The 14,002-nt window shown below is 58.6% G+C and overlaps 1 protein-coding gene across 1 annotated transcript in view; it reads right to left on the reverse strand.

Moving 5' to 3' along the window:
• SNTG2 (syntrophin gamma 2) overlaps positions 1-14,002 on the reverse strand; it is a 125,126-nt gene that overhangs the window by 90,795 nt on the left and 20,329 nt on the right. Inside the window, 3 exon segments of the mRNA XM_030311738.1 lie at positions 2,661-2,748; positions 12,652-12,693; positions 12,798-12,841. Of these exon segments, the coding sequence (XP_030167598.1) occupies positions 2,661-2,748; positions 12,652-12,693; positions 12,798-12,841 (174 nt within the window).

Genomic DNA, 14,002 nt, shown 5'->3' on the forward strand with positions numbered 1-14,002 from the left:
TGGGGCTTGTTGCCAGAACACGGCTGGCTGGCCCCCCACACTGGGCCGCAAGCACGCTTACGAGGGTGCTGACGTGCGTGCTGAGCCCACCACGAGGGCCAGCGGTACTCAGCCAGGCTGTGCCAGGACATCGGCAGCAAAGCCGGGCAAGTGACGAGGCTGCTGGCTACGCGCAGCTCTGTCGCATCTCTCAACAAAACGTCTCCAGCGCCCCGGCTGATGGTCAGAGCTCCCCGTCGGTGCCTCGGCCAGGGGGACGTGGCCACCCCAGGCCTGTGGTGGCTCTGGGGACAGGCTCCCTGTTGACTCCCCTGGGCACTCCCCCCCCCCCACCCCGGCTTCAAGATGCTGCCGGGGTTGCCTGGATTCTGCTGCTTCCGTAGCGTTATCGAAAGCGGTCTGGAGACCCCGGCCGCCCCCTCTGCCGGGAGGTCACCTCACCTGGAAGAAGGCAGACGGAGCCCTAACACGAACGTCCTCGGTGTCTACGCGCCAGATCCTGCCCGCCACCCCGTTCCTCCTGCTGCAACGTTACAGGATCAGCTCTCTACCCGCACGGGGAGACGCCTACAGGACAGATACGCAGGCCGACCGACAGGGTGGACACACGGCCCGCCTGGTGGCACAGTGCTGTCAATCGACCACCTTCCACGAACACGATGCCACATACGTGACACCCAAGTGCACGTCCAACACTTGCTAGCCTTTACGTTCTGCTGGAAAGAACCCCCGTGAAACCCTGGTACCATGTGCTCACAGTCTGAAACGGAAGCCCAGAGTGGCCAGAAGCGACTAAGCTCTTTGCACGAGAGCCGCTCACTCTGTGTGCGGTTCAGAAGAAACACGACGGACCCTTCTCCAGCCCCCCTGCTGTGGGGGGACACGAAGTCCACAGGCCACCCCAGCCTCTCCATTTCCACCTGCCACCCTAAATCCCCTATCTCACCCGAACCTCACGTCTGTTATGAACTGAACGTTTGTGTCCTCCAAATTCCTCTGCTGGATTTGGAATTCAACCGAGCCCCTGACAGGAAGTTGTTGGGGCACCTGAGGCAGGTGATGGGTGACCTTCCAAAAGGCCCCAGGGTCTCCCTGGCTCCCGCCACACGCGAGGACACAGAGAGGAGAGGCGTCTATGAACCAGGTACTCCCAAGACGTCCCGCCTCCAGAAGCGTCTACTGTCCCGGCCGCCACTGCGCTTTGCTACTGTGACCGAGTGGACCAGCCCCCCCCCCACAGCCTGTCTTCTCCTCCAAATTGCTGGAGGTGCCCATGGATGCACCCCCTGAGCCCAAAGACCCAGAGCAGCTGGCCGCGGGCAGGAGGTAGTGGCGTTCCCTCTTCGGGCCAGAGGCGCCTGCCTCCCCCACGGACAGCGCCCCCTGGGACCGGCGTCCCCCTCCCTCCCCGCAACGGACAGTCTGTCCCGGGAGTAGCGCCCCGCTGGCTCCTGGGACCTGCACACGGGCTGCCCCGAGCCGCTCCCCTCACAGGTGCACGTGCACGTCTGCCCAGACCCCACGGGACACGACGCAGTGCTGTGCGTGGTGCTTACTTTTCCAAAGACTGGTCTGATGGTCACCATTCCCACTTCCTGCTGCTCGGGGCGCGCTCCCTTCCGTCCACAGCCCCGCGGCCTCTCCTCTTGACCTTGGAGCCCTCTGCGAACTGCGAGGAGCTGGGCTCCTAAGAACGTAGACCCCGAGGGATCTTACTGACGGAGGAATATCAATTTTCCCGAGAAAGGCGAATAGTGGCCTGGTTACCCCGGTGTGGTCTGACGGGAAAATGGTTTCTGAAACTGATTTGCTCAGGTTCTCAGGGAGAGAAAGTCAGAAGTCGACTGAGTTCAATGACTTTCTGTCAAACGTGGGCCCTCCCGCAAGCCGGGTTTCCACCACAGATGCGCCCAGAGGACTGCGCCGGCCCCCCAACCACAGGCTTCTGCGGTTGGGGGGAGAAGAGGGAGAGAAAACGCGGAGAACGTGGCCAGCCCAGGGCGGGCGCTGGTCCTCCACAGGACGACACGGAGGGTGGGACCCACCCCCGTCCTCGGGACGCCCGCCCTGCCAGAGCTGGACCTCGAGGGGCCACCAGCAGAGTCGCAGCCCCTGCGGGCACGATGGTACCTAACGCCCCCTCTGGCTGAGAGGACCGCACCCCCGCCCCCACTAAACCACTCTGCACCTGTTGTAAAAACGTGGTGGCGGCGGAGTCCGTAAGGGGCATGGTGACAACTCTGACGAAAACGTCTGTATGGACGGGCGACCCATCGCTTCCAAACTGGGTCACAGCCGTGTACGGGAGACGAACACGGGGCAGGCACTTCACAGTGTGCACTTACTACTGTCTTCTCTCTCGCGGGGGATCTCCCAAGTCTACACAGGTACTTCAGGTACAACCTTAGTTCCCGTACACATGCTGGTGCGCACGCAGGAAGCATGATCAGCGAGCCCACCCGCAGAAGTCAACTGATCCGCACGCAGTAGTCGGACGCCTCCGCTAAGAGGCTGCGGACGTGGAAACGCAGGGTGTCTATCGGTGCCCCTGCTGCCTCTGAACCCGCGCTGGGGACCTGGCATATGCCTGTCAGTGCCGTGTCCTATGCAGACACGGCGAGGCGCAGGAGGACAGTGCCCCGACGGTCTGCCGCCCTTACCTAATGGGAGCTTCAGAAATGCCGGCGCCTCCCTGAGATAGTCAACAGTGATGGCCACCTCGTCGCCAGCGTTTCTCAAAAGATGCACCTGTCAACACGACAAAAAATAACTGCTTTACCACCAGGAGAGGATCAAACACAGAATTAAAACAAGAGTCCTATGCACCTGGCCTGCTTCCCGAGAATTCCACGCTGGTGATTTCCTGAGACACTGAGGGTCTGTGGGCCCCTGGAGGTCTGAGCTCGGGTCTACATGGAGGCTGTGCACACCAACAGGGACGAGCCGTCTACACAGGCGCTTGTGCACACCATCAGGGGCAAGCCGTCTACACAGATGCTCGTGCATGCTTCCTGCATTCCGTCTACATGGACACTCATGCACACCGTCAGGGGCGAGCTGTCTACACAGACGCTCGTGCACGCTTCCTGTATTCCGTCTACACGGACGCTCATGCACACCAGCAGGGGCAAGCCGTCTACACAGACACTCGTGCACACCAGCAGGGGCGAGCCGTCTACACGGACGCTCGTGCACGCCAGCAGGGGCGAGCCGTCTACACGGACGCTCGTGCACGCCAGCAGGGGCGAGCCGTCTACACGGACGCTCGTGCACGCCAGCAGGGGCGAGCCGTCTACACGGACGCTCGTGCACGCCAGCAGGGGCGAGCCTGCATTCAACCAGACCGGGCTCCCCACCCACCACACGGGCCGTCTCCCCGAAGGTCAAGTCAGGTGAGGACTCAATGTACTGGCACAAAGACCCAAGCATCAGATGCCGGCAAAACGCACACCGCCAAGCGGCTGAGACACGGCTGACCGCCAGCCCCACTCCAGGTCTGAAGCACAATTCTGGAGGGAGGAGCGGGCACCCTCCCTGTGCCAACGCATCCCCACCACGGGGCTCTGCTTCCACCCACATCCGGTCAGCTTCCCGTGCTCAGCGCGCTCACTGGTGTCGAGGCAGACGTGACACGACTGCTCCAGAGCCTGGGATCACGCGGGCGCATGGCTGGGGCGCTCCGGGTCAGGCCCAATCAGGGCCGGTGGTCAGCCGTCCGGCCAGCGTGGGGACCCTACGGGCTCGCACTCGGCTCTGTCACCCCCAAGTCCAGATCTCTCAGACACCTGCTGTCGTCCCCTACACGGCCCTGAGAGCCACACAAAAGCCCTGGTCCGCCGTGACAACGACCACCGGGCACCAGCACCTCCACCCCAGTGGACCTGGGACCACGCCTGCCGGTGGCCTGCGTCACCTCGACCTTGACCTCACACCCAGGCCCTGAATTCCCCCTAAATACTCCGGGGCTGCAGACTCACCTCCGCGGCGTCCCTCCCACACCTTCCATGTCCTCCCTCATTCCCCGTGGCCATGCATTGATGGCCTCCCGCCTCACGCGGGCCACACCGACCCTCTGAGGATTAAACCACGTGGTCCTGTGGCTTTGCCTCTGCTCACACTTGGTCAAGGCGGGTGGACACCTAGCCATCCCTTCCATAACCGCCTCGTCGGACCTGCTCTCCGGACAGGTGCACACGGGACACGTCCACTGCCAGGGACGAGGTCCAAACCCGCCTCCAAACACAGCGTAGGACCAAGCCACTTGGGAGCTCATGGTAGGGGTCAGAGCCCCCAGACCAGGAGGGGGGCCTGGGAGCACCTAGCACCGGCCTCTGCTCGCGGACAGGCCTCAGCAGGCCCTGATGCGTCTGTGGGAACCTCGCCACTACGTTCTCTCCGTCTGACCCGAGAGACCACCACCGGCCACCCGGCCCTAAGCAGTGGCTCCTCCCCAGATGCAGGTGGGGTCGCAGACACTCCACCACATCCGAGGAAGAGCACCGAGGCCCCCGAGACGTCCTGAGCTCGTGTGGCTTTAAACTTCAAAGAGCGAGCGTCCCCTGGACGGAACAGCCCCAGATCTGTGCATGCAGGTGGCCACCTTCAGCGGCCTCTCCAGACTGTTCTTGAAGGAGACGCACACACCCCACCTACGTAAACACCCGTAGCAGTCACAGATCGAATACCACGCACGAGGCTTTCTGGACACGACACGCGTCGAAGCGTTAACGTCTCCTACCTGTTTAGCGGAGGCTGATTAACCCCAAAGAACCCGCTGCACCTTTTCGTGAGTCTGCCCTTGTGTGTGGTTCACGAGGCCCCTCAAGAGACACCACTTCGGACAAGTTGATTTTGTCTGCGGGACAGTGAGGCGTGCGGCAAGCGGCCTGAAGGAATTTGGCACTTTTAGTGGCACACGGGGCCCCCTTCCCCCCCTCTGCCCACCGCGATGCTCTGACGCCCACGTGGGGGCCACGAAGGCTCCGCTTCGTTGTGCGTCTTCCCCAATTTGGTGCAAGGTTTGTGTGCGTGTTCAGAGATGTCTGCGAATGGGGGCGTCTGGGGGGCTCAGTCGGTTAACTTCGGTTCAGATCGTGATCTCGCGGTTTGTGAGTTCGAGCCCCACATCCGGCTCACTGCTGTCAGCCTGTCAGCCCCAAGCCTGCTTCAAGTTCTCTGTTCCCCCCTCTCTGCCCCTCCCCCGCTTGCGCTCGCCCAACAATAAAAAAACTGTCTGGGACGCTCGTCATTAATGCCTCCACACTCACCAAAGGGCTCCAAGACCATCTCTCCCCTCGAGACATCGCCGAAGACTGACAGGTGCAGGGGCAGACACCTGACCGCAGCCTCGAGGTCGGACGGCTCCTTGCCACCCGGAGCGACACACAACTGCCTTGCGCGTCTAACCAGAGTCTCCTCTCCTCCTGCGTCACTGACCCTGGGGCACATCGGCCCCACCCCCACAGGGCAGCTGGGGGCTGCAGACTCCAGCTTCTGATTCCCACCCGTGCCCTCAGCTTCCTGCAGCCACGTCAGGGACCTTTCCTTTCAAGGAAGGACTCAACTTCCGGGAGAATTTTCCCAAGCTTTTTAACTTTGTAACTTTCTATTTTTTGAGGGCGAGAACATGTGAGCAGGAGAGGGGCAGAGAGAGAGAGAAAGAATATCCCAAACAGGCTCCAGGCTCCGTGGCGTCCGTACAGAGCCTGACTCGGGGCTCCGACCCACAAACCAGAGATCATGACCTGAGCCTAAGTTAAGATTCGGATGCTCAACCGACTGGTCCCCCCAGGCACCCCGAATTTTCCCGAGCGTTTAACAAAAGCCACTCAAGCCATTCAAACCCCCGGGGTCTTGGCGCGTTGGTGGGGAGCTTCCACAACAGAAGTTTATCTGCCGGGGTCAGAGGCCAGAGCCTAAGGTCGGGGGCCAGCGGGGCTGGACACCCGTGAGGCTCCTCCCCAGCCACGGACGGTGTGAACGGTGAGCGGCGTGAGCTCGAGCGTCTCTCTCGGCAGGAACACTGATCCCACCCCGGGACCCGCCCATGACCTGACTGAACCCCCATCACCTCCACGGGCCCACCTGCTAAGGGCACCCAGGGGCCAGAGGCACCGCGTGGGAACGTGGGCACAAACCCTCCCTCCGTCCACACCAGAGGCTGCAAAGTGGCGCAGGCCAGGTGAGCTGAGACATCAGCGCGAATTATTCCCCGCGTCTCGCACACTCGCCTCCATGTACGAGGCCCGCAGCGCAGAGAAAACCAGTCCCTGTGCGCGCGGGGCCGGGGCGCGCGCGGGGCCGGGGCGCGCGCGGGGCCGGGGCGCGCGCGCATGCTCACAGGCTCCAGCCCAGCCTGGCCCTCCCGGGGCCTCCTCTGCTCCCTGAGGTCGGGTCGCCCGGCCGGCCGCACTCACAGGGTCCTATGCCTGACCTTGCCGGGCTCCCGGGGTGTCTGCGCCACATGTGTCCTCCACACACACGGGTACCTGCCGCTCCGGGTGGCCCCCATGTGACGCCTCACACCCTCTTCGCGCAGCTCCGATTCCCGGACCCGTCACTGCACCCCTTGACCCCTCACCCTCTGGCATCACGGCCACCGCTGACCATCGGTCCCTTGGCGCAGGCGGCACCGCGTGGCCGGAGGGACACAAGTGGCCGATCAGCCTCGTGCCATCCTCGTGGCCTCATTCTGGGGGGGAGGGGGGGGGTCTGAGCGCGTGAGGCTGCGCCGTCATCCCCGCTCCCTGAGGGGACCTTCCTCCTCGTCTCCTCTCGGCTGAACCCCGAGGTCACCACCCCTGAGGTCAGTCAGCTGCACGTCACCACCACCCCCCCCACCCCCCGCTCTGGGCGTGCATCAGCCCAGGGATATCCCCACCCCGGAGGCTGCACCTGCGCCCGGTGAGCGGCTCTGGAGCGGGAACAGCCCACGGCGCCTCCCCCCCCTCCCCCCCTGAGCGCCTCGTCCCGCTGCCCTTGGCGGAAAACGCTGGCAAACACTGTCAGCCCCCAGCAGGCTACCCTCGCTGACTCCCCTGAGGCGGCCTCTGCCCGCCAAGCTCTACGGCCAGGCGTCCTCCTCTGTGCCTCCAGGGACGTCTCAGATGCCCGGCCCAGGCGATGACGTCACACTGTCCACTCGCCTCCAGGATCCCACGCCATCCCCCCCACGCCCCCGCCACGCCCCCGCCGGGATTTCTTTCCTGAATTCCAAATGTGGGAGATTTAAGGGGCCGCCCCTGGGCCCTCCCTCCGCATGTGTAACTGTCACTCTGAGCCATGAGATGACTATTCGTGTGTATTCCATAATTACATTCCTAATATTTTCCTTACAACTCAAAGTAACAGACTCTGCTAATGTATCATTCAAACAGAGATAATCCATTTTTTATTAAATTTTTTTTAACGTTTATTTTTGAGAGACAGAGCACGGGCGGGGGAGGGGCAGAGAGAGCGCGAGACACAGAATCAGAAGCAGGCTCCAGGCTCCGAGCTGTCAGCACAGAGCCCCACGCGGGGCTCCAACTCACGGAGTGTGAGATCGTGACCCGAGTTGAAGTCAGACGCTCAACCGAGCGAGCCACCCAGGCACCCCTCCTTTATATATATTTTTGACGATAATTGTATAGCAATATGTCACAGTTTGTTAACAGCTTTATGTGTCCACTTGGGTAGGCTATGGTACCCAGCTACCTAGGTGTTGCTGTAAAGGTATTTCGTGGATGTGACTGATGTCTGCAGTCAGGGACTTTGAGTAGAGCTGGTCACCCTCCATACTGCAGGTGGGCCTCATCTAATTAGTTGAAGGCTCTAAGATAAAATTTGAGGATTCTCTGAGGAAGAAAACATTTCTATTAGCGGAAGCCACAAATTCTGCCTGAGAGCTTCAAGCCTCAAGCTCTGACCTCCAGAGTTCCGTCCTTCTCTGTCTCCCCGTCTCTGTCTGTGTGTCAGTCCGTCTCTCTCTCTCTCTCTCTCTCTCTCTCTCTCTCTCTCTCACACACACACACACACACACACACACACACACACAGAAATCCAGTATCTCCCTCGATGGCTCTGTTTCTCTACTAGAACCCCAAAACATCACCCATCATTAAAACAATCCTTGAAATAATAGTCGGTGGTACATAATTTGGCAAGAACAAAGTGTGGCTTGAGGTAATCGATTGGGGGCCTGATTGGTTTGTGTGTAAGATCAGGGAGGTTTGAGGAAAACCTTTCCTTCCTTCTGAGTTAGAACATGATAGATCGTGTTCTGAGACGACAGCAGAAAGTACCTGTCATCCTCTGTCACTCTGGAAGACGCCAGCCTCTGACAGGACACGTGGGGATTCCCTCCACCACTTTCACACCCCAGAAAACCAGCCACGCTGGCAAACACACGGAACCCCAGTTGCAATCCCCACTGCCGTCCAGGTGCGCTCTGCTCCGTGGCAAGTGACGCCCTCCGCCGGCACAGCGACCTTCCCTCGTCTGTAGGTTCCAGCTGTTGGCAGAAACAGCCTGCTTTCGGAGGGCAGCACAGGCGCCATGCCAGCGACCTGTCAGTCTCTGCTCCACAGGACCCGGGGCCTCTCAGGGGGCATCATGGTTTGCTACGTGGGGACACCATTCTTATCCAACTTGGGGGAAACGAGGCAGCACCCTGGAGGACCTGGTGATGTGAGGGAGAGAGAAACGACCCCACAAACACGTGCAAGCCTGGGACCCCCGTGGGCTTTGCTGGTGGCCTGGGGCAGGTCAGACACTCCGGCCGAAGGACAAACTGCTGCAGGTTGCACCCCTACGGCGAGGAAGCCAACCAAACCCCCAGAGATCTCTGTGGATCCTGATGGGACATCAGCCCCATCTGCGCTTTCCAGACGGCCGATCGTAACAAGGCTCAGCACCGCAGTCACACGGCCGCCACGTAAGGGCTCAGCAACCCAGACAGCACGGCCCAAGACCCGAAGGGGCCGGGGGGTCCGTGCAGACAGGCCCTGTAGGCGGCTCCTGGGGGAGGCCCACAGGACAATCACACGCACACCCTCGGGTGTGGGACTAAAGCCACGTCAGGAAAACCGTATCTGCTAACACGTACGCTCTCGTCTCGAAAAGGCTCCTTGGGAGCGCAGGCTGGTCCCCGGGCTCTGGCGGGGTCTCGGTGATCGACCTCGGGCCAACGAGCCACAACACACAGTAACTGTCCACCGAGGCTTGCCCGTCACCTGCCCCACTACCCCTGGGGACCGGGCTGGACCGGGTCTTGGTGGAAGAGGTGAGCCCGTGAACAGGACTCTCGACTACCACGGCTCCTTCCACAGCCACGTGACACCCCGCTCGTAAACCACAACCACGACGCCATCACAAGTTTTATTTCCCACTCCTTGATTTTGAACTCTACTGATTAAGAGGTCTGGACGTTCCGGAGGAATCATGCTGACCCTACGGCATCTAGTGAAATCTCTGTGTGGTGCTGGCTGATTCCGGTGTGCCATGGGGTTGAGAACCACCTCCCCCCGCAACTTTCCAACTCAGGAGTGAGAGAGTATGGTCATGAAGTTATCTCTACCTGTCTGTCAACCTACCCATCACCCATCTCTCTCACCTACCTCTCTGCTTCTATCATGGAATCTTCCACCAATCACCTACCATCTATCATCTATCTATCTATCTATCTATCTATCTATCTATCTATCTATCATCTGTTATCTAAATACAATCTATCATCTATCTAATCTAATCGCATCCGTCCATCCATCCACCCATCCATGCACCCATCCATCCGTCTGTCTGTCGTCCATCCATGCATTTTAGCCTGTCTCTCCATCCAGCTCTAACGCTCCTTCCCACGAGACGGGAAGGCTGCTGGAATCTTCTGTCAGTTCACGGCAACAGAGCTTCGGGGCAGGTCCTCATGGGAGCAGGACAGAGCGCACTGTAACCCCCGACCCCTGAAGAGAATATGTGGGGGGTCGCGCGAGGAGGCAGAGGGCGACGCCCCTGGGACGGGGTGACAGGCATCTCAAGGGCTCAGTGTCTCTCCCAGGAGCTGAGAGCAGACGCAGGATCGGGTGGCTCGCCGCCAGCAGGGGTGCAGCTTTCGCTCCCCCGTCAGACCACACTCAACCCTGAGGGTGGAGGCCTCGTTCCGCATGATCCGATGCCATAGTATCAGGTGTAAGAGACATCCCACGCATATTTGTCGTGGGTGACCTGGGGGAAGCGAGCGTCCGCTCTCAGGGAAACCCTTCTGTCCTGGCTCACCCCTGGGGCAGACTGTGGTGGCACAGCCGGGACAAGGGACCCGCCACCCCGTTTTCTCTGTTTTGTCCTCAACATGTAGTTGACTTTATTTCTGTGGGTTACGTTCAAACCCACCTGAACTTAGAAACTGTCCCGAGGCCTCCGTGAGAACAAAAGTCCTACCGATGACTGAAATATGCACAAAAAGGACTAATTTCAACTTAAATAGGAGGCTCTGGAAATAAGTTAGTGAATTTTTACCGATTACGGCAATTTTCATCCGTGTGTTTGCAGCACCTGAGAACTCAGTCTGCTACGTGAGACCACAAGTAACATCCTATCACAAATCGGAGAGGTCTTCTACGGTTTCTGACCCCGTTGCGGAAAAATGAAATCCGTCACGCGGTCCGGACAGCACAGACCCTGCTCCAGCCCTCGACTGCCGTGAGCTCTGCCTGCACACCCACCATGGCTCCCGCTCCTCGCTGACCCGCGTGGCCGGGGACCCGCTGCGTGAGCAGTCACCTCCTCTCCAGGCACCTCCTAGCTCCGAAGGCAGGTGTCAGGCTCTGACTTTCCATTTTCTCGGGTGACGGGTCTCAGAACGCGCCCAACGCACACACGTGCCCAAGGACACTTACTCCCTGCCACGGCAGTTCTGATGACAGACGTCGACGTGGAAAAAAATACACAGTGTATTAAAAAGAGGGAAAGTTGCATGTTTATTCCCACAGATGCATTACGTGGAAATAAACAGACTTCTGTCCCCATCACGTATCAGAACTCTTCCAAAGCTTGGGCAGAATGCGGGTGATTACGATTCATTTTGTGGATCCTTTGTGTTGAGCAAACCCGACATTTGTCCCTTTAGAATTAACTGAAGCTAGAATTCACTCTTAAAGGCAAGCGTGTGAGACTATGATTTCTGAGGTCTTCACAAATTTAATATTTTTATGAACTTTATGAACCTGAACAATGGAATCTGTCTCATTAGCAGTGTTGCAATCATGTGTTTTCTGTCACCTAAGAATGTAGACGTGGGGGTCCTGGGGGTGCTCAGGCAGTTGAGCGTCTGACTCCTGATTTTGGCTCAGGTCATGATCTCAGGGTTGGTGGGTTCAAGTCCCACATTGGGCTCTGTGCTGATGGTGTGGAGCCTGCTTGGGATTCTCCTGCCCTCTCCCTCAGTCCCTCTCCCTGACATACTCTCTCTAAAATAAAAAAGGAGGTAGACGTATAATTTGATAGTGAGATTTTAAAAGTATATTTGTGTCAAATATTAGACAAGGTATGCACCTCGTTTACTCAAGAATTGGTTTCTTGGATGAATGCTGGGCCGAGGAGGGGTCACTGTGGTGCACAAGGCCCCCCCCCGAGTCATGGGCTTCTTCACCCTAACAAAACAAACCTTTGCAGAGAACGTCCCTTGAGACCAAGAAACACGTTTATCCCCAGTGTGAGCGCCTTCCCCACACCTGGCACAGGTCCAGGGCCCCGAGCGAGGAGGGGGGACGGCGAACAACTCTTCACGGGCTGAGATTACTGGGGACTCTGTGCCAGTGTAGTGGAAGTTCAGGGGGACCGCATCAGCAGACTTTCTGCCCTACGTGAGCCAGGAGGTAGCTTCTTGGAAAGATAAACGCTGACGGATGGACGCACGCCGACCCTTCCCATGGACAGTAATACATTATGCTTGGTTCCCTGTAACGTGCAGAGTAAAGTCCCTGTGGGGGGCGCCAACACCTCTGGGGGAGGCGTTCCTTCCCGCCTCGCCCCCCAGTGACCACCCCTGCTCTGCACTTGACCGCACCACCCACCCATCCCCCACCTTCTCGGTTTCAAGAGCCAGCTTAAACACCTCCCCACCTTGGTGCCGTCCTGGCCGCAGCCACACGTGAGCACATAGGGCTTCTCCGTGCCCAACTTCACGTGGATGTTCATTTCACCCCTGCTGGCATCCTGCACCTGACCTGACCTGGACAAAGTCCTCTCCCACAGAAGGAAGGCTGGGGCACGTGCGTGTTGACAAGCCTTTGTCCCAGACGGTCACCAGGTGCGTGCGTCATGGGACATCCTGCCCGGTCTGCCCACGTTACACACCAGCGTGCTCCAGCAAGCCGGTGGTCCTCACTGCCCCGGGGGCTGGGTCCACACTCCCCGAACTCAGTCCCCCAGTTGGAATAGGAGCAGTTCCTTCCACCCTGCTCAGCCCGTGAGGACCCGTCACACAGTGTACGGGACGCGCCTCGCTGCCACGCTGGGCTTTTCACGCAGGTCCTCTGGGAGCACCCTCACTAAGTTTTCTAAGCTTTCCTTCCAATTCTGGAGGTCTGTGTCTAGGAACGCACTCAGTGAAATACAACTTAGAGAGAAAAATCATTACGATAGAAGAACACATAATAAGAAACGAGGCACACTCACCACTTCCTCATGGGTCGCGTGTTCTACGTTAATGCCGTTAACCTGAGTAGACAACAAATTGAGAGCTGAAAATTGTGAGGATGATCACTGATTACTGTCACTTTAAAATAAACAACAGGGCGGAGGCTCAAGTTTAAAATACTGACCTGCAGGACAGCGTCTCCAACGAACAACATCCCTGTCTGGTCGGCTGCAGGGTTGCAAAAGTGGCAACAGTGTTAAGAAAAATTGAGGTCATCACTCTTTTTAGGGCCCCGTTTAAGCTCAGTGTCCACAGCAACTGCAATGGCTTATGTGTGTGCCCATGTGTGTGCGTGTGCGCACACACATGTGGGTGAACACAGGTACATGTGTGCACACGTGTGGGCTGTGAGCATGTGTGTGGGATGTGTGCGCACACGTGTGGGGTGCACACACACGTGGGAACGTGTGCAGGGGGCACATACGTGTGTGCTGTGTGTGCGACATGCAGGGGTGTGCAGTGTGAGTGTGCGTGGGTGTGCGCGGGCCTGTGGTGTGCAGTATGTGTGTGAGCGTGGGTGCCTGTGCAGGTGTGCTGGTGTGTGTGGGTGCGCGTGCGAGGGCCCGTGCAGGTGTGGGAAGTGCCAGCGCAAGGGGGTAGGCAGGTCCCGCCCATCAAGCTGAGCACGTTAAGGGAGTTCCTTCCCAGACACCCAAGAGCCGTTTAATACAGAAAGTTCATCACGTTCACGGAAAGTCGGCTCTCCGGTTTTCATCAAGTTGGCACAGGCCATGAAGCAGGAAACCCAGAAACTCTTTAGCATTTCCGCTCTTTCTGGGGGACAAATTTACACAGACGGTTTTAATTAAAGAGACCGTGCGGAGACCGGAGGCTCGCGGTGCCATCCGCGTTACCACTCCGGGCCCCAGACGCAGAGACGGCTTCCAGGAAGACTGACGCACCTGCCCCAAATAGAAGGTGCTGCGGTTTCCTGCCTTCGTGCGGATTGGTTTTAATTTTTAAGTCTTTGGTTAAATATTGGAAGCCAGAGAGTACGCTATTCTTTAAACATTGCAATTCTCTTCACGCTCCCTGTATGTATTTAAGGTGAGTTGTTAATATTACTTCTGGTCATTGTAATGATATTAAGCTTTGTTGAAAATGAAATACAGCCCACATCACTAAACGTAATGGTACTGATCTCGGCTAGCTAACAGGGTTCTCACTTCCACGGTAGCTTTGCCCAGAAAAGCTGCGTGACCCACTGGTGTGACCAATGTCCCTGTCTCTGTCTCCCGGTCTCTCTCCCGCTCTCCTTCTTCCTTCCTGCACCCCCTCCAGCTCTGAGCTGGGGGCAGAGAACAGGACAACGCTGGCTTCAGGGGCTCA

Source organism: Lynx canadensis, chromosome A3 (assembly GCF_007474595.2).
Source record: "Lynx canadensis isolate LIC74 chromosome A3, mLynCan4.pri.v2, whole genome shotgun sequence".
Taxonomy (NCBI): Eukaryota; Metazoa; Chordata; class Mammalia; order Carnivora; family Felidae; genus Lynx; species Lynx canadensis.